Source organism: Bos grunniens, chromosome 4, assembly GCF_055505025.1.
Source record: "Bos grunniens cultivar Pamir isolate PY7600 chromosome 4, Bosgru_T2T1.0, whole genome shotgun sequence".
Lineage (NCBI taxonomy): Eukaryota > Metazoa > Chordata > Mammalia > Artiodactyla > Bovidae > Bos > Bos grunniens.
The window spans coordinates 84,742,730-84,764,722 of NC_141168.1; the positions used below are offsets into that span (position 1 = coordinate 84,742,730).

Sequence of the window (21,993 nt, forward strand, 5' to 3'; positions counted from 1 at the left end):
GTGTAAAGCAGTCTGATTTTTATTTATAAAGTAAAACATGCAAATTTAATAGGTGCCATCCTAGCCCCTTTATTCCTCTGAGAGTTAGTTTATAACATATTTGAGCAAGAAAGATGCTATATTCAATTTAAGAGTTAGAAGAGCCAGAGGTAGAGACAGGTAAATCTCTTGTTTTTGAAGGTTGTCTTTTAGAGAGATTTCTATACCAGAAAAATGAAAACTTGATTGAACACAGTCAATAGTTTGGGATTTGGAGAATCTTATTTTAAAAGCTAATGCTGTCCCTTTGGAAAAGAAGGCTGAAAGCCAGTTGAAAAGATTGACTTGTTAGAATCTGACCCTGTCAGAGAAACATGTCCTATATACAGTTAAAGGAAAAAGAGAGAGATGTTTTGTCATATGCTCGCCTCAGTGTATCAGATTAAGGATCCAGGAGTCAGGAGGCCCAGGTTCTAGTCCTCCTCCTGCTTTTCCCTTCCAGAATCAAAAACCTAGAAGGATTAGAATTAAAGATATTCTTGGTAATTTAGAAGTGGTAATAAAGTAACAGTTTGTTATCCAGTAAGTGGAAAACCATACTGTGAACAAATATTGGGGAAAAAAATGAAACTGTGAATTTAACATGATAGAGAGGCATCTATGAGGTAGTGACACACAAAATTAATTTCCCCAAAGATTTCCAAATACTTAGGAAAACTTAAAACAAAGGAAATGGAAACCAAGTTTTAGACGTTTATCAGATGCATAAATGAAAAGATAGGGCAACACTGTGAGGGGATTCTTCCACTACTTTCTTCATCTCATTTGGTAAGATTCAAAGTCTATGGTTTTCCTGGTAGTTCAAGTAGTAAAAAATCAGCCTGCAATGGAGGAGAGTCGGGAAACACAGAAGATTCAAGTTCAATCCCTGGATGGGGAAGATCCCCAGGAGAAGGAAATGGCAACCCACTGCTGTATTCTTGCCTGGGAAATCCAATGGATAGAGGAGCCTGGCAGGCTACAGTCCAAAGGGTCACAAAGAGTCAGACATGGACATGATTGAGCAGCTAAGCACACATGCACTCAATGTCTAATACAGAAAGGAAGTTTAGGATACTTTTTTGAAGTATTTTTCTTTTTGTATCCTTATCTTTGAATCAATCTTAAAACCTTTTTTTCTCTGCAGATAATCAGAAAATCCTTACTTAATGGGGCCAGTCTAAGTCACACTCAGATCTAATTTAGGAGATTCATGAAGACATCTAATTTAGGAAATTCGTGAAGAAATACAATTCTAAGAATCATCAGCTCTATAAAAACAATGTTTTGCAGAAATATGTCATTGCTCAGGCCAAATATTTTAGGTAGATCAGGAAGAGAAAATAGGGTGAGTTTTGGAACTCATGAATTCCATGTTTTATTTCAAACCCCTGCTGTTGAGGACATGGACCAATGTAAAAGTTGGAATTTCTCAGCAAGCATTTTAATAATAAGTGAAGCACCAATGCATATATCCTGTCAGCTCTAAAAACTGAATTATTGTCATTATGTATTATTATCCTACGATATGATAACAATATCTCCTTGAAACAAGGAATTCATATATTTTCAGAGTCAACATTTGCATCACCTCTTTCTAATATTTATACACAAAGAAAGGACAATGGGTTTTGCTGATGTGTAAACTATTCATGGAAATTTTAATGAATTTCTCATTCAAATTCCAATATACCTATAATAAAAATAAGTTATAAAATTAAAAGGCAATATGGATAATTACATCTTATTGCTCCTTACCAAAAAATGAAGTCTTAGTTGGGAAATTCACATGTAAGTTTGATCTTTAAAATTAAAGCTGAAACATTTAACAATAAAAATGGTAACTATTTGGGAGAAAATGTAATTTTAAAATGAATTGTTATTTTTACAAAATTAGAGGTTTAGAAATTGTTTAAAAACTATGGGAGAATGGTTCAAAAGTAGTGAAACATACAGTCTTTACATGTTTTAAGTTCAAAAACTTTGTACATTTTGGTTATTGTGAATAATGCTGCAAATGAACATGGGAGTGCTAATCTCTCTTTAAGATTCCAATTTTAATTCTTTTGGATAAATATCCAAAGTGGGGTTGCTGGATCGTGTGTTAATTTTAGTTTTTAATTTTTTGACAACCCTTCAGATCTTATGTGAAAACAACCTAATATTCATTAACTGATGAACGGATTTTATAAAGTGGTACATATATAGGGTAGAATATTATTCAGTGTTAAAGAGAAGGAAACCCTACCACTTGTAAATAAACCTGGAGAACATTACACTAAGTGAAATAAGTCAGTCATAAAGGACAAAAATTGCTTAATTCCATATATATATATATATATATATACACACACACACACATACATATACATATACATATATATCCTGGGATTTCTTTGGAAGGACTGATGCTGAAGCTGAAACTCCAATACTTTGGCCACCTCATGCGAAGAGTTGACTCACTGGAAAAGATCCTGATGCTGGGAGGGATTGGGGGCAGGAGGAGAAGGGGACGACAGAGGATGAGATGGCTGGATGGCATCACTGACTCGATGGATGTGAGTCTGAGTGAACTCCGGGAGTTGGTGATGGACAGGGAGGCCTGGCGTGCTGCGATTCATGGGGTCGCAAAGAGTTGGACACGACTGAGTGAACTGAACTGAACTGATATATATATATATAACATGTTCATGCGTGCTAACGCGCTTCAGTTGTGTCCGACTCTTTGCAACCCTATGGACTGTAGCCCACCAGGCTCCTCTGTCCATGGGATTCTCTGGGCAAGAATACTGGAGTGGTTGTCATGCTCTCCTGTAGGGGATCTTCCTGACCCAGGGATTGAACCCACATCTCCTGCAGCTCCTGCATTGCAGGCAGATTCTTTACCACTGAGCCACTGGGGAAGCCCCATATATATAACATAGTCAAAAGCATAGAAGCACAGAATAGAACAATGGTTTCCAGGGGTTTGGGGAAGTGAAGAATGGTAAGTCACAATTAGTGGGTATACAATTTCAGTTACACAGGGTAAAATCTAGAGAGGTGCTCTATGATATTACAGCCTGTAGATAACAATACAGTATTGTACACTTAGAAATCTGGTAAGAAGTTTCTGACTAAAGTAAATTGTTTTCAAAAATCCTTTCTTCTCACCTTTTTGATAAGAGACTGTTTTTAAAACTGAAGCTCACATCGAAATAAACACATATTAATAGTTAACATTTATGCATAGATCACTGGGGCTCCCCAGGTGGCACTAGTGCAGGAGACATTAGAGACGCAAGTTCCACCCCAGGGTTGGAAAGATCCCCTGGGGCAGGAAATCGCACTCCACTTCAGTATTCTTGCCTGGAAAATTCCACGGACAGAGAAGTTAGGCAGGTTACAGTCCATGGGACGCAAAGAGTCGGACTCAGCTGAGCAACCGAGCACACACACACGCAAAAAAAACACATAAAAACTCATCAACACAGAATAAAACTACAGAGTAAAATTTTAATAATAAATGTAAGAAAGAAAATCTCCTACTATTACAAATCTTTCCCAGATTCTGCTATTTTTTGGCCTGATCTCACACTGATTTCTATATCTGACCTATTATCACTCACTGTTTGGTGGATTCTTTCATACTGTATTTCACTTTGAACTTATTACCAAGACCAGCAGTTCAATAATGGTTGAAAAGGCCCATTTGAACAAAATATAATTTGTTCAGAGATTTTGTTTGGACACCAGAGGGCAGAAGAATCACTTGAAGTGAAGGAATTCCATTAGTGAATCTTGTGCATTCTTGAGTTGCCAGGCTCATTAACATTGTAGAGCAGTGATATCACCATAAGGCTAGGAGTTTAGGTTTGACTTTTTATCACAGGAAGTACAAAAGTCTGTTAAACTAAGAAAAATAAGTAGCTATGGCACACAGAAAGTTCCCATGTGTATTTACTGGAGTGATAATGTCAACACAAGGCACTGTTGAGAGAACAACTTAGAATTCTTAATAGCAACATGGTTGAGAAAATAGAAGTTGCAAAGGTAGTTTTAAAAATAATCTATTTAAAAATTTTAACTTAAGTGAAAAGTGGCTTTTAGTAAGCCACTTTCCTGACATTTCCTAGAAAGCAAATTATTCAGGCATGCTTTTGATTAAAGTAAGTCATATTCCCTGAATTACAATAAAAGAAATGACAAGTGCAATGAGGCTTCAACACTTCATTATTTTTGTAGAGAACAGATTGATCCCTGGAGGAACAATGTAAGGTTCTGTTTGGTTGTTTGATTTGATCACTTTGAAGGCAGAATGGCATGGAGGTTAATGATATTTGATTTAGAGTTATGTGAATCTAAATTTAATCCTAGTCTCACTTCACAAACTATGAGACCATGAGCATATGTCATAAGATTTTCTCAGCTAGAGGAAATTTAGTTTAACTATCCTCCTCAAAGTAAAAAAAAAAACAACCCTCAAACGTCATGGACTGTAGCCCATCAGGCTCCTCTGTCTATGGGATTTCTCAAGCAAGAATACTGGACTGAATAGCCATTCCCTCCTCCAGGGGTTCTTCCCCACCCAGGGATCGAACCCAGATCTCCTACATTGCAGGTGGATTCTTTACCATCTGATCCACAAAGGAAGCCCTATACATATAGGGCTTTATATATGTGTGTGTGTGTAGTCACTCAGTCGTGTCCGACTCTTTGTGTCTCCATGTCTTGTCTCCTACACTGGCACGTGGATTCTTTACCACTGGGCCACCTGGGAAGCCCTATATCTATGTATACATATATATAGCATGTATATCCAGTAAAAGATCTCCCATGCAAGAGGAAAATAGATATAATTTAACATAACAAGTTTTTAATATAGTGTCAGAGTACAAGGACTAAGAGCTTGGATTCTGCCGATAGGTTTATCTGAGTTTAAAACTCAGCTGCACCACTCACAAACTTCGTGACCTTGGGTGAGTTACTGCACCTACCTGTGTCTGATATAGCTTGTCTGTAAAATGACATTAATAACAACAGAACTTGCTTCACAGAGTCATCATAAAGATGATATTAAGACTTGTAAAGCCTTTAGAAGAGTACCTGCACACCCTAAGAGTACCTACACCCTATGTTACTGTCTAAAAAAAAAAAAAAAAAAAAAACAGAACAAGCAAGTACAGCTATGATGTTCAAAGAAAATTAAAAAGTGAACACTGAAAACCATAATGTTACATGCAGAACTTCATTTCCAAAGTTGTGATTACTCCTTATCAGTCCAGAAAACATCCATGAAATAAATTTATGTTGAGGAATTTTGAAAGGGAAAATAGACATGGTAGTAAACTATGTTCCCCCAATTTAATTAGGTTATATAACAGGAAGATGAAAAGAGAACTCAGAACGCCTGGCTACCAGATGTTTCCTCTTTAAGAACAAACATGTGAAAAGATAAAAGTCATTAGAATTAGATGGGTTAAATCAGTAACATTTCTGAGATTTTCATGATTATTTTAGTGCTCTTCATAGAAATATTTATTACGAATTAATCTTTTTTAAAAGGCATTTTCCCTTTCTATTAGGTCAATTAACCAGTCCTAAAATAGTAACATAACTCTTTTAATCACATCAACAAAACAAAAGCCTTCCATTTATCATGTACATACAGATTTTAAACTACAAAGGTTTTTTTTTTTAAACAGATGCATAAACTCTAAATCACATTTCGTACTTTTTTCACCTCTGTTCCGAACATGATTTATGCTGTTTGAATAGAATTTTGGACTCAGTGTTTCCTAGGTATTTTCCACATCTAAAATAAATTCCAAGGTGCAACATAATAAAAATGAATGCAGAATAAGAGAAGATATAAGTTAAATGAACAATTATAAGTGATGTATAGTCTTTTTAAAATAGAAATAGGGACTAGAAGACTCTAGCTACATGCAGAGTTGTATGTGAGGAATAAATACTTATTTGGCATTTCCTTCTAACTTGGAATATTTGTTATTCTAGATATTAAATCATTTTGACAATTCTATTGACACTTTGAGGATAAATACTATATTCCCAGAGTAGTTTGCTCCTTACCATACAGCCCATTATTTGCTGTAGTACTTATAATTCTTACTCAAAAGAAAAATGTTAAGTTCCAGTAAAGGTCAGACATTTTAACACATCACTGTAAATAATTATTTTAAAACCACAGTGCATTTTGCTGTGGTGAATAACATAGTTTATTAGAATTAGGAAGAGAACATGGATCTAAAATAATATTTTGATTATTAAGTTGAATACATACTGTGCCAGGTCGGGGATAAGGAATCCTTCCATCATACTGCACCCAGCAATGGTCTGCACTTTCCTTATGAGCGTAGGGACCATTAAAAACTGCTCTGATGTCAGCCATGCTATACATACACACGGCAGAGCCTTTGAAGATGGAGCTGAAAGAAAGCAACAGGATCCAGTCATTCGCTGGTCCATTCTATCCGACAGGTGCTGCAGACAAAATGGGCCTATGTCTTAAAGGAGCTTAGAGCCAAATAATCCTGAAAAAGGTTTGATAACAGTTACATTACAGGTAATTATAGTAAACAATAGTTTAACTATAGTAATTATAGTAAACTATACACGCAGATGGGTACCCAGTACAAGGGTCTCTAGTAAGTTTTCCGGGAGCGGACAGTGTCTATATTGATATCTGATGGACAAATAGGAATCACCTAGAAAAACTGGGGGATAGACAGGATTATGCAAGAAACAGTATCATTTATTCACATACTCTTGAATTTTATTTGAAGTTATTATAACATAATGCTTTCTAAGAAACTTACAAAATTAAGAGTTACATTACCTACTTTTATAAAAAGGAATATTTAGGTATGGAAATACCTTGTTTATCTGCTTTCTTAAAATGAATGTCCATAAATACTGGCTATTAATAATTTTGTCAGATAATTTTTATTAATTAAAAAACACTGAAATAATATCTTTAATCCCTTTTTGGATTTCTGAGTTTATGTAATTTATCTGATGCTTAAAATTCATCATGATTACACCGGAAGGGGACACGATTACACAGGAAGGGGACATCCAATTCAGGAGCAGAAAAGCTCCATGGGAATTCAACACATTGTCTCAAACTGATGATGAAAATTGTTAGCACTGGCAGACATTTCATTTTTGTTTTATTTCTAGAAATTAAAAGACATTTCTCTGAATCTAAAACTTACAGTGATTTGTGTTCTTAAAAATAAGATCACTATTTACACTCTAAGAGGCTCAGCTTGGCACTACACAAATGAGCTTAGGATTCTCTGACATGAGTAACTCAATCATTAATAATTCTTGGAAGGACATTAATGGGAAGCCTTGGGATCTGATGGTGAACAGGCAGCTGGGAGAAAACTAGCTGCTACGAAGGGAAATGATGACCCCCATAAAGATCACATGATCTGTCTTTGATACTTTAAAGGAATTATGCTTAATGGTATTGGTGTTATTGCAGATTAATTACATCTTGTCATTGGACCAAGGATATGACTTGCATCCCGACATTACCTCATTTGCCAGGGCAGCATTAAAAATAAAATAATCAAGTACACCAAGAACAAAGAGCTGACTTGTAACTTCACACTCTGGGTGGGCAAAAACTTGATAGTAGAAAAAGAGAACTATCTTGGGGCTGTATTTTCCTGGCACATGTCTATGCCTTGTGTGTGAAATGCACAGTGACTTCAAAGAAAGTTCTGTGAATGAAAAGATGTCAAGAGAACCAGGGCTCAAATACTTGAATAACTACAGGCACGTGCTCTTCCTGCACGTTTTTAGTTAAGATATAAATTATTATAATAGCAGAAAAATGGGGTTCAAAATAGCAGCTTCTGAGCATATCCTCTCTATTCTTGTATTTAAATATTTCCACCCTATATTTTATAATTAACTAAATAGTATTTTGTTTTCTGATATATTTTGAACCAAAAGTCCATTTCAGTTTCTACTTAAGGTATTGTGAACTAAATGACAGTAAATTCTCAGAAAACGTATGTTGCCCAAAAAATATTATATAATATTTTTATATTTTATATATTTTATAATATTTTATATTATAATATAATTTAATTTATATAATATAAAATAATAAATGAATATTATTTATTCAAAAGGAGGCAGGAAGACCACTTGTCCAATGCTAATGCCAACACTGATTAATCCTCCAATACTGCAATCAATATACATTCATAATGATTGATAGCAGCACAATGGGAAAAGTGAAAAGTATTTCAAAGAATGTAATATAGGCAGTAATAAGTAACAAGAATAAAAGTGCATTTGGAATGGAGTCAAATGTAAGTTACTAAGTTACTGAGTTAAATAAAATTATCATTAAATAAGATCAAGTGAGGTCCAAATATTCTTTGAGAATGCTTCATGGCTGCTAGGAGAACTTTTAAGGAAGTCACAGAGCCTCAATGACAATACAGGACAGCATTAAGCAGAAGGAAGATAATACAAGTGCAGAAGTTAGGAAAACAACTTCAGTTCTTGTCCTAGCAATTACTTACTCTTCTTCAGTCAAACACATGTAATACCAACTTCCTTTGTTTAACTTAGTCGAGCAGTGATGATGTGGTGATAGTAATAGCCACTCTCCCATCTTTGTAAAGGGTAAGTGCAAGTAAGTCCATGTGAAGACATTCTAAAAGTCAAGAGTGTCATCTCCTGATTAGAGCCTGGACAGTATTTTGTATTTTGTTAGTGTTACCTCTATGTCATGCAGCTAGACCAATATATTGTGATTAATATATGCATGTGCCCTCGTATCCAGTAATTTTAGTCTAGAAATTTAGCTCACAGAGATTTACTCGCTCCTACAGGGAATAGCATATGTACAAAGTTAGTCCCCGAAGTATTATGTATATTAGCAAAGGACTGGAAACAATGGAAATGTCTATACAGGGGACTGATTAAATAAATTGTGGTGGTCAGTATAGGGGATGCTCTGCTGGTGTAAAGAGAACAGAGACATTTTATGTATTGATATCTAGGAAACACTATATAAAAAAGTAAAATGAAAAAAAATGTGTATTTTTTTTTATACAAAAGAAAGGGGCAAAGAGAACACAGAACTATTTTCTTACATACATATATCAATTCTCTGGAAAGATTACAGCATTTTTTTAACTTACCTGGTTGTGGTAAAGACTCCATACACTACAGGATTTCTTTCATCTCTCGTGGGGAGTAAGTAAATGTCTTCTATTAATGGGAAAAAATAACGATTCACTGTAATTTGTATTTCTCAATATCACGTTTGCTTTTTCCTTAATAATGCAATATTTCTGAGACTCTAAATAGTATGTAAAATTAAGATAACAGTGACAGTCATTACCTTATGACAAAAGAAATTAAGGGGAAAGGTCCAGTTCTCACTAGCTATCTGGCACTGTGTTGAACATTTAACCTCCGAGGTGTTTACTTCAATCACCTGTAAATGGGATGGTTCACTTGATAAGCTCCATGTCTGTTTCCTATTAGCTGTATGTGACTTCATGGAGAATTGAAAGTAAAAATGGGTTATTTTTACCCTCCAGTGTTAAAACAAGGTGTTTTCTTGTAACTGCACCAGCTTGTTAGTAATTCAATTATCTATTTGGTAACTATGAAAACAGCTGGAGCAGTGCATTTCTTGTGCAGTATTGTGTAATTACTTGTTCAACACTGATATTAAAGCAGTGTAAATAATATCCCTTAAAGTATTATTTAAGAGGTGTGCATGCTTATATACAGCATGAGAAATCATCCATGAATATTGAACATAGACTTCAATATTTTAAATGCAATACTGACAAAAATTATTCAATGATATCATTTTTACATTGCATGACAAAACCACAAAAAAAATTCAAAAGGTAAAAGCTAATGATACTAACTTTATATACAACTGACAAATTCCTTCTAGCATCACACTCAGAGGAGTAGAGAGGTGAAATGAAAGAGAAGAATCTAATGCTTCTTGGCATATCCTTTTTACTGGAAAGTCAGAAGGGACAGAGTTCTCCAAATCTGCAGGGCATTTCCAGCAGAGGGCATCTATAGAACGAGGAGCCCACATTCTTGCTACCTACAGCTGGCGGCTCCTTCCAGATAAAAGACTGCATGAAGAATGGATCGACTGTGGCATCCCGGAGCTCGTAATTGTCCATTTCTGACCACAGTTTAGTTTCCATCATAACTTTGAGGACGCTTACAAAGAAGGGAATTGCTTCATTACGATGTGCACCCACGTTCTTTTGTGTGTGGGAATTTAGTAAGTACCACTCCAGCAAGCTGTCCTGGGCTTTATTATCAGGTATTTGGGGCTAAAATAAAATATATGCTAAATTACTTAATTAGGCAGTAAGACTCCTTTTTTTTTTTTTTTAAGAGAAAAGAAACGTGACTTACGAAGCTCATCAAAATGAGTATCTGCCCCATCACTTCCAGGAATTGAGCAAATCAATCTGGCCTTGAGAAAAGTGGTCCATTTGTTTATCAGGCTGCGTTGTCCTCCTACATCATTCTGAAAAAAGAAAAAAAAATAAGATACAGATTTACTAACATGATTTTATCACCAACTAAAACTGGTGGTTACTATAGGCAGTGTCTTATTGATGTCATTGCTTACTCTCTTTGTAAGCAATTCAAGAGCTTTCCTCCTTGAATTTTCTAAGGAGGGAAAAGGCAGTTTTGTCCTTCAACATTAAATGCTTTTTTCACAGTTTAATGTACAGTGTAAACACCATAGCTCTGCTGAATGAGCAGATGCATGCAAGCCAACAGTAAATAATACAGGCTTGGAATCAACTCCCATCTCTGCCAATTTTCTCTCTATGACTTACAAAAGGCAATTTAATTCTCCAAGTCTCTGTTTTCTCATTGACAAAATATGATAAATGCCTTGAGATATCATTATTTTGATGATTAAATGGAAAAAATTTTGTCAAGTACTTAGCAAAGGCCAGACAACTTGTATTCAATAAATGTTAGCACTGATTTGTACATTAGTCATATGATTTAGATGAATTATTTGCATCCTTTAGAAATATGCTTTGGTATATTTTGGAATAGCTTTTTCCAAATTTAGTACTCTACTAATTAAATGCAAGACAACATAACATACACATAATAGCATACATATAAAAGCAATCTTGTTTTAAATACTAATTGATGTTTTTCCACACTATTTTTTTCTGAAATATTTCATTAACCATGTTCTTTAGTGGTAGGTGAGTGAAATGGGGAAGGGGGTCAAAAGGTACCAACTTCCAGTTATAAAATAAGACGTGCAGATATACCATACAGCATGGTGAGTATAAATTATACTGTATTTCATATTTGAAAGTTGCTAAGAGTGAAAAACATTGCAACTATATATGATAATGGACATTAAGTAGACTTACTGTGGTGATCCTTTTACAGTATATACAAATATGAAATCATTATGTTATATACCTGTGACTAATGTAGTATGCCAATTATACCTCAGTAAAAAATTGAAAAAATATATTCTTTAGACATTTAGCAAGATGTAGGCATTTAAATCAATTAGGGAGAATAAACAGGGTTATGCTGTTCAATAATTCACCATAAAAAGATATTTTTATTATTTTTAATTTAATATGTCCCTGTGAACACTAAAATTAAGATGATTTTTTTATTTGGCTCAACTAAATCTGCTATGCTTATAATAAATAAATAAGACTTTCATGGTATAAATGCATTCAGTACTTAATTTTGACTTTCAAAAATTATGAAGCCATGATTTCCATTACTATATTTCCATGTAAAGATAAATTATATAAAAAAATGTGTCCTTCATGCTATGTTACTATGAAGTTAATAAATAGTTCACTATCAAATTTCAGGTCTGGATATCTAGAACTAATTTCTCTGTGGTTCTATAATCTCTGAAAATTAATTTAGAGAAAAGCATCTAAATGACAACTCCAACCAGGAGAATTCAAAGTCATACACAATAAATAGTTGCTTTTTTTGAAGAAAGAAAAGGAGAAGAGGAGAGGAAAGGGAGGGCAGGAGAAAGAGATCACTTTGAGTTTAACACGGGTAATATGGAAATCTAGATTCTCAGATGATGTCCTAATAGACCAGAGCAAATCTCAGAAGGCTAAAGGATCTGTGGCAGAGCTAACAGGGCAAGCAAGGTCCCTGAGACTGGAGACGAGAGCTGTCTTTATAACCAACACCAAGGGTTTACTGTGACACCCAGAGTGAGTGAATGGTGTTTCACATCCATCTCTGCTAAACAGCAGAAGTAGTTCAAGTATAGCTCCATATAGATGAGTAATTATCATTTGCTTGAATTCTTTAGGTTTATAACAAACTACTTAAAAATAATTTAAAATTTTAAATACATTCAAAATCAATAAGCAGTATGAACTCAAGTTTGCACTTAATGAACAAAATGTCACACCTCACAGCTTACATTGTCTTAATCTTAAAAGTTTTAAATAACTCCAAGTGAGTGTGAACCTACCCTTTTCTTTTAAATTTTATTTTATTTTTAAACTTTACAATATTGTATTAGTTTTGCCAAATATCGAAATGAATCCGCCTCATGGTGAAACTTGTGGCATCTTAGGTCCCTGACCAGGGATCAAACCTGGGCCCACAGCAGTGGAAGTGTGGAGTCTTAACCACTGGACCACCAGGGCATTCCCTCAATGTGAGCTTATCCTTGAAATGTGTGTAGCTGAGTTCATGTGTGTTGGGGGCTGATTATACATATACATGTAAATGTACATAATAGAAACACAGTGGTAACCACAGCAATTGTTTAGAACTTGGACAAACAAAAGATTTTTTCTGGCAATAATATTCTGCCACTGACGCTGTATAGAACTATTAACACATGGCAATAATAAAAAGCAAAATAACTTCTAGAGTTTTAAATTCTCATCAGAAAATGTATTCTTATTCTTTTTATCCAGCATCTACTCCAAATATACCACTAACATCCTGACTGTCAGGTATTTATTAAAATATGTTGAATAATTAGTGAATAAAAATACAAGATAAAATTGACAGAAGCCTTTAGAAAAAGTACAGATAAAAATAGAGATAAATGCCAAAAAATCTGAGCCTTCTCTGAAATTTGTTAGGAAAACGAGGACAGAACTCACTAAGATTTAATATTGTCTAAGATTACAGGTGGATTCACACATTCAGAGATTGGTTCAAGAAATATTCTAGATGTTGGAAACCAGGGGCAAAGAACAACTGGGAAAACAGAGATGGGTAAGGTGAACAAGGACAAATCTGGTTTAGATAAAGACTGGGATAAACTGAAATAGAGGAAAATATTACAAAGTAAACTGGGGTAAGATCAAGGAAGGCTTTGATACCAGACCAAAGCATCTGTATATAATTTAGTACATAATGAAGAATTACTAAAAGATTTAGTAATTAGCAAAGAAAGAAAGAAAATGAATACATAATATATTTTATATAATAACCCTCTAGAAGCAAACATGATTGTTAATTGCTCTTAAATTTATATTTTGTATATTGTGCCTCTATTTCTTGAACTATTGTTGTTTAGTTGCTAAGTTGTATCTAACTCTTTGCAACCTTGTGGACTGTAGCCCACTAGGCTCCTTTGTCCATGAGATTTCCCAGGCAAGAATACTGGAGTGGGTTACCATTTCCTTCTCCAGGGGATCTTCCTGACACAGGGATCGAACCTACATCTATTGTTTGAGTATCACTGCTCAATAATAAAAATATTTCAGCTAGCTATTAAATGATTTCCAATGTCTGCAGATACAAAGGCAGATTTTCCTAGACATAGTTTTTATTTATACTGCTAATATCCTCAGATCACTTAATATATACCCAGATATTAATATTAATGCTTCCTCCTAAGGTAATAATGAATTCTGTATAATGCACAGTATAATGCCTGTGAAAAAAAATGTTATCTGTAATTATTCAGAAAGAAAGATTTTAAATAAATTTAAAAATGTGTTATCTCATCTTTCTAATGACCTTTAGTCTTTTTAAACTCTCACACCTAGCCTTTATATGTTTTGTTTTAGCAAAGCCTAGGTTGTACTAAGCAGAACTCTAAAGTCTATTTTAATGCATTCTTCTTACATATTTATAATATTTATAAAATTGTCATCACTTATATTTGTACATTTTGGGAGCCAGTAATAAATACTAAAAATAGTATTGACTCAATGTGCATGAAGAAACAGATCGACTATCATAATTACAATACCAGGGATCATGTTTGGTTCACTGCTTTACCCCTAGAAGTTATCCAAATGATTTCGCTAAGTGAATAAGCAGATAGTATCAAGTATTCGCTCCATGACATTCCTTTAACACTGTACACATTACTATGTCATTGTAACAATGAGCAATCACATTCTCTTTTCAACATAATATTAGATAAAAGTGATAAGAAATGGCTCATTTTCAAACACCATCCCTCTTTATATTTGCAGTTATCACCCATATTTTAAGACAAACCATCAAAAACTCTACCTATTCTCTTAGCTCCAAATTTGTTGAAAAGAGATTTATACTGTACCTGAATATTTTTTTTTCAGTCTGACAAATAGAAACTGCAGTCCTTTGAGCAAAAGAATCTTTAAAGGTTCTTGCCTACCCATTGAGCCGCCATGCATGGCCTCTCAAGGAATAAAAAGATAACAACAAACACAAAAATCCAGGTCAAAGATGAAAGCCACTTGCTGTCAACGGGAAAACAAGTATAGTTTCTGGGATAATAGCTCTCAGGAATGGATTATAAGCATTTAATGTCTGGATAGTAACTCTTACAGACATCCAGAAGCATGACCTGGGATGGCAAAGTTCAGTTCACAAGGAGTTGTATTTCTCCTGCAGAGAAGTGTCAGTTGACTGATTTTGTGGGCCAGCTCTCAGTCTCTGGATTTGTTTGCAAATCCACAAAATCCCCCCTGAGAACTTTAAGCCCAGAAGAGGGCTGAAAGGGAAGTAACCACTTTTGTACTAAACTGTCACCTCCTTGCTTATTTTTGTGAGGTTCTAAAGAACACAACTATCTCACTAACACTGTAGATTTATTATTGAGATGTCAAAATCAGCAGCTTTTAGTCATTGGTCAGTTCTGTGTTTCCACTCCACAGCTTCTTTGTGGTTAGACTTGCCAAGAGCCTTGCCATCCTCTCCACAAAGATGCAGATGAAAGTACCAATGAAATTAAATGTAAACAAGCCCAACCACATGTGTACAATGTGGGTAGTGAGTGTAGAAGGTGCCTGTTTTTTCATTCTCTATAGTTTTTTACATGTTTGCCATATTTCTTAACTTTAAAGTGATTAATAAAAACCAAAAATTTTAAAAATGAAAAACAATTCACAATCTTTGTGCAGTTTAAAATAGAGTATCTCTGAATCATTTGATTGGGTAATAGCTGCATATTATAAAATACTATGACCTTCTAATCCTGGAATCTCCTAATGGGGAGATCAGCCAGGAGGCAGGTTAATGGTGATTCCATTTTCCTTCTTCTGTCACAGCAAACTCAAGTCCTTATAAATCTTACATGGACACATAGAGTAGCTACAAGCTGTCACACATGAACTTTTATTGAGTGTATCTTTTGACCTTTAGGTCACTATGCTGGGTTCATCTGTTAAACATGATTTTATCTCTGTATAACATCCTTTCCAAGGATCTCTCAACACTTTATAAATATTGTCATGTTCACCTTTATACTGAGAAACAGAAGCTCTTAGTGTATTAACTGCTGTTCAGCTCCTATGCTCTTAAATCCTCAAGATTCTGTAAATCAGTGAAATCTCCAAGACATTTGTGAACATTGAACACAGTGTATTCAATTAAAATACAGATGTGCATTCAGAAATCTGAAACCATATTAATTAGTTAAATTTGAAGGACACCAGACTTTTCAAATAAATAAACATCTTAAACACTTAAGAAAAACAGTTTGATGGTTAAGTCAGAGGTTATAAATTCTCCTTTGATTAAAAGTTATTTTGCCTAATGGAACTCTCCTGCATCTTTGTGCAGACAAGAGAATGCAATTCCCTGAAGCACTTTAAAAACCATAATCTAGGCACGTTTGTGCACCCCTCTCCACCATTCTAGCCGTCAATAACATTTATACTCAGAGATTTTATCTTGAACTAACACCACCCACTTTCTTCTGAAGTATGATCTAAATATTAAAATACGAAACATTTTTCTTCTATAACTGACACTATCACGTTGAGATAAACATACAGGCTTTCTATTGATCCTTTTTACGAATTCAAAAATATCAAGGCAAGTTAATACTTCTGTGTCTTTAATGCCTGTTGAATAATATTTTAAAACATCACTCATATTCTGTATCTGATTTGTCATTTATAACTGCTGTACCTTGCAGATTTTAAATAATCTTGTGTTGAGATATAGCTTCAAATCACCCATTTGCACCAGGAAATTCTGGAGATAAGATCATAGTAACTAACATTTCAGAGCAATTGTTCAATGTATTTCTCTATGGGTGCCTCACTCTTCACTGAATTATTCTAGGGACAAAATTTAGAAACGGTAAACTTAATATGGATGATCTAAATAGGCTATATATGTCAATAATGATAAGGGTGATCCAAATGCAGGATGGCCTATTTAGAAGCTTGAAACTATGATCATCATGTGGTAGAAATAAAAAGTCAAAACCAGAGTAAGATTCCCAGGAGACCAATTAGAAAGACATACCATATGTATTAAAATACATTGTTATACTGCGAGGAAGAGCTTAAATGAGGATATTCTAATGCATTAAAGAACTCATGGAAAATAGTGACGTGAAACCCACTGAATCAAATGAGAAAACTATGTTTTACTTTCCTTTTCTGCATATGACTTCTTCAACAATATGTCCTAACTGTGTTTCCTTTAACTATTTCATAGAGATGCAAAACACGTTATGACCACTAAAAATAAAAGCAGAAAAGAAAAATAATAATGAGTCTTCTATTTATCTACTAATAATCTTGAAATACCTTGGTAGTAAAAGAAGCAAAACTAGGGAAACTTGAATATCTCAAAGGGGAGAAGAAAAAACAAACAAAAAACTTGGATGACAGATACTGAACATGGTGGTTTTGAAGGGATAACTTCTGAATAGGATTTCAAGAAAAAAATTTCTTTTCTTTTCTTTTGAAAAGAACTCTAGTGTTTAGAGATGATTGTTTTTGATTTGTCGTTGGAGAACCAAAATGGAGAACATGTTTTTCTAACTACTTCAAAAAGATTATTAGTAATGCAGGACTCGGGTAATACACTGTGTTCAAAAAATCACTGTCTAAGAAGGTTTAACAGATTAAATTTAGGCATATCTAGGCACATTCTGCAGTCTTTTTCAGGTAGGATCAGAGTTCATTAAATTTAAAAAAAAGTAAAAAAAGCTATAGCCAAAAGTATAAACCCTTGCCTAGGAATTTCTGACAGGAAAACAGATGGAAGTGAAGCAAAAGCACATCTGTAACTCTGGGCTCTAAATCTCTCATTAGGTTGTAAGCGACAAGCTGTAAGTAAGCAAAAAAAGAAACAAGAGGGAGATCAATAAATACGAAAGTGTCATCAGCCTAAAAACACAAATCTTCAAAGGCAGTAATTGTCCAAATAGGACCATATATCAAAATAGACAATGCAAGTAGAATCGAAGCAAAAGGGCTATTAATTAGACCCCCAGGCAAGTTATGTGAAAGGTCCATCCAAGCTGAATTCCTGGCGTGGACAAAAGGAAATACCGCAGGACAAAAAGAGAGCTGGCACAACCTGCAGCTGGAATCTGGAGTGGCTAGCATAAGTAAGCTAAATGAATAGAATCCAAAAATAATGCAAAACAAACTTGAGGCAGAAAGTTGCGAGCAAGCTCCACTAACCTGACTGGTATTTCCATACATTACAAGGTGGGTTTTGAAAAGAAACACAGACAGACAGACACACACACACACACACACACACACACACACACAGAGTAATAAACATCACATCAGAAAGGACTAGCTTGCAAAGTAAATAGACATAAATCTTTTCAGAAGGTTTATTTCATGCAGTTTCACCTACTATTTCAGTTAGCATTTATTACCTCACCACAAAGATTTGTGTAATTTACCATCATGGGAGCAGTCCACGGTATAAGGTGCACCATTTAGTATTTGAAAATACTGACTGTTCAAATCCAAGAATTATAGAGCCTGGCAAAGACTTTAAAAAACACTCTAGGCTAAACACCTTATTTTAAATTTGAGAAAACTGAATAAGTAGTTTGACTAGAATGTAGTGACACTACTGGAAAACAATTCGTTAGATTTACTGCCATTTATAATGATAATCATACTCTGTTTGAAGAGATTCTTTGAATGAAGGTACTTACTCTCCTGAGGCTGTCATTGATCAACAGCATCCTATGAAATTATCTTCTAGGTGAGTTTCTTTACTATTTAGTGAATCTCTCATTCCTATTTCTTGTCTAAAATTTGCATTGTTTAAATTGTTCACATAATTTTCACCAGTGGGTGTTAGTTGCTTAGTCATGTTTGACTCTTTGTGACCCCATGGACTGTACTCCACCAGGCTCCTCTGTGAATGAGATTTTCCAGACAAAAATACTGGAGCAGGTTGCCATTCCCTTCTCCAGGGGAACTTCCCAACCCAAGGATTGAACCCAGGTCTACCACATTGCAGGCAGATTCTTTACCATCTGAGCCACCAGGAGATGTCTGCAAATTCTTTGACTCTATGCAGAAATAAGATCCATCCTCAAAGCACAAATATTGCTAAAAATGATGGGAAAGTAATAATCATAATTTTAACATTTAAAATTAGTAAAATACCATCATCTCTTCTCAGTAACTAATCTGCCTCTCACCACCACCAAACCCCCCACAATATACACACACTATTATCTCACATTCCTAAGCAGTTAATTGATCTGACTCCAAAAGTGTGTGCATATGACGTGTGTGTATGCATGATTTTTGACATGTAATTTAAGACAGTATGATCATGTACTCACATTACTTACATGTCAATCTCTTAGATGGTTAACTGCTTGAACACTGTATAAGTATCCCTTGTTTTCTAGTACTTTCCTCTGTATCTGTCATATCCAAATTCATGTGATCCCATTCAAGCCTTTCATTTGTGTGGTAAACCAGTCATGGAAGAATTGAGTGTCCTCATTATCTAGGCTAAGAAACTGAGCTAGAAAAAAAGTACAGCAGAGATGTAAGCCTAGATTTCACTTTAAATTGGGCAAATGATTTGTATCATTTGGGCAAAAGTTACTGATTATATTCTTACTGCCAAAACTAATACCTGAATTTTAGTCATAATTATACCTGACAATGTCAGACATGTCAGTATCTGACATTACTTTCTTCTTCAAACAGTTTCTATTCCTGACTTTTGACAACATTCTTGTCTAGTTCTCTACCTGCTATCAAACTATTCCTTCTCAATGCCTTTGTGAACATTTCACTCTGCTCTTTCTCAAATGTTATTGTCCCTCAGGATTTTGTCCTTGCCCTTTGATCTTGTACTACAAATCTTCCTGGGCAATTTCAGACATTGCCATGACTTCAAGAACTACCAATACACTGGTGATTTCCACATTCATGAATCTAGACATTACTGAGTCTCAGGTTTTATATTTTCAACTGGTTATTATGGCAGCATAACTGAGAACATCAAGTTCAATATGGTCAAATATAAAATTTATGCCCACAAACTTTTCTTGGTGTTTCTTAAATATCAGAATGTATCTCTTTGTGCATTTTCCTAATATCTGCCTTATCTTCTGGTAACCACAGTTACTAAGAGTATAGGAGTCTCTTTTCTACACGACTGGTATCAAGGTCTCTAGAACAGCAGTAAGGGAGAATTAAAATGCATGGAGGATCTAGTAAGACAGGAAGTTGTGGCAGCCTTTCATATACATCATGGAGTCAATACCTGCAGTATCAGTCAATTCTAATTATGGTTGGGGAAATAAGACTTCTGAAGACTGGTGAAATTTTATACATTGTTTAAAAGGAAATGACCACTATCCTGCTCATTTTCAATGCATCTGTTTTGCTCCAATCACAGTAAACCTCTTTTTATTTCTTAAGTGTTTTTTCCCACCTCTGAGATTTCACATGCGCTCTTCCTTCTGCCTGTGATGTTCTTCATCATCCCTGTCACCTTTGCCCTACAACTTCTTAATCATTTTTATCATCTGATTCAAAAGTCAATTTCTCAGAAAGACCCTCCATTTCCAATCTAAAGTTTACTTATTTTTCCAGTTGCATCCTGTGATTTTTCCATTAGAGCATTTATCACACCTTCCAATTATGTGTCAATCTATGTGCTTTCTTGTTTCATTCATATATCATGCACTAGGTTATAAGCTCAGTGAGCCCAAGTGTGATTTTTTTAAGACTTCTATCAGACTATTGTTTAGAAATGCCCTGTAGAAGGCTGGTTACCAATAAATGTGTTAAGTAAATGAATGTTTTGGTAGTCTATATTTATATTGTAGCCACTAACCATACAAGGCTATTTAAATTGCAATTAATTAAAATTAAATAACACCAAAAATTAAGTTCTTTAGCTATATTAGTCATATTAGGCGTATGTGATCACTAATAGCCACCTGGCTACTATGCTATAGAGAACATTCTGATACAGAACATTCTGATACAGAACATTCCCATCATTGCAGCAAGTTCTATTGGACAACGCTTTTCTACACCAAGCAATAAATAAAAGAGTGGTAGTAAATTTAGGACCTTTTAGAAATTAACATACATTCTATTTTAAAAATATCTCTTGAACTTACCTTATCTCTTCATTCTTACTTTCTTTGGGAAACTACCTAACAGGTCTCTCAGTCACAAATATTTCTCAATGCAGATGCATTACTCAAAGAACTGCTAAATACCTAGAGGTCACTTCTCTTCCTAAAAACATTTATAACTTCTCATTGTCTGAATGATAGAATTGAAACTCTTTAATATGAAAATAATACTGTTTATCATCCAATTCACCACAATTTAAGAGATAACATTGCTCCCCACCATCTCTCAATTTCCACTGACAACAAGATATCACTGTTCTGTAAACAAAATGTATTTTGTCACAAGGCTGCCTGAAATGCCTATCCTCCTTTCCTGCCCTTGGTGTAGTCCTTCTACCTCTCAATTATTAGGCTTCATGAAGTGCATAGAGTTCTCAGTCTGACCTTCATCACATTCAGTTCAGTCGCTCAGTCGTGTCCGACTCTTTGTGACCCCATGAATTGCAGCATGCCAGGCCTCCCTGTCCATCACCAACTCCCAGAGTTCACTCAGACTCACATCCATCGAGTCAGTGATGCCATCCAGCCATCTCATCCTCTGTCATCCCCTTCTCCTCCTGCCCACAATCCCTCCCAGCACCAGAGTCTTTTCCAATGAGTCAACTCTTCACATGAGGTGGCCAAAGTACTGGAGTTTCAGCTTTAGCATCATTCCTTCCAAAGAAATCCCAGGGCTGATCTCCTTCAGAATGGACTGGTTGGATCTCCTTGCAGTCCAAGGGACTCTCAAGAGTCTTCTCCAACACCACAGTTCAAAAGCATCAATTCTTCGGCGCTCAGCCTTCTTCACAGTCCAACTCTCACATCCATAATGACCATAGGAAAAGCCATAGCCTTGACTAGACGAACCTTTGTTGGCAAAGTAATGTCTCTGCTTTTGAATATGCTACCTAAGTTGGTCATAACTTTCCTTCCACTGTGATTATTTGCTTGTATCTCAATTACCCTCACCTGTATTGTAAGGTATTAAAGAAGATGGACAGTAATTTACTTACTTCCCAGCATCTAGTATACTGCAGTTTGCACAGAACTTATGTTTTGTTGTTGAAATAATGAAATGATAAAATAATAAAGGAATGGGT

The 21,993-nt window shown here is 34.9% G+C and overlaps 1 protein-coding gene across 3 annotated transcripts in view; it reads right to left on the reverse strand.

Moving 5' to 3' along the window:
* SEMA3D (semaphorin 3D) overlaps positions 1-21,993 on the reverse strand; it is a 228,905-nt gene that overhangs the window by 36,101 nt on the left and 170,811 nt on the right. For all 3 annotated transcript variants that reach the window (XM_086397191.1, XM_086397190.1, XM_086397192.1), the window contains 3 exons: positions 10,450-10,564; positions 9,192-9,261; positions 6,302-6,446 (listed from right to left, as the gene is read on the reverse strand). In XM_086397191.1, the coding sequence (XP_086253317.1) occupies positions 6,302-6,446; positions 9,192-9,261; positions 10,450-10,564 (330 nt within the window). The remainder of the gene's footprint in view (positions 1-6,301; positions 6,447-9,191; positions 9,262-10,449; positions 10,565-21,993) is intronic.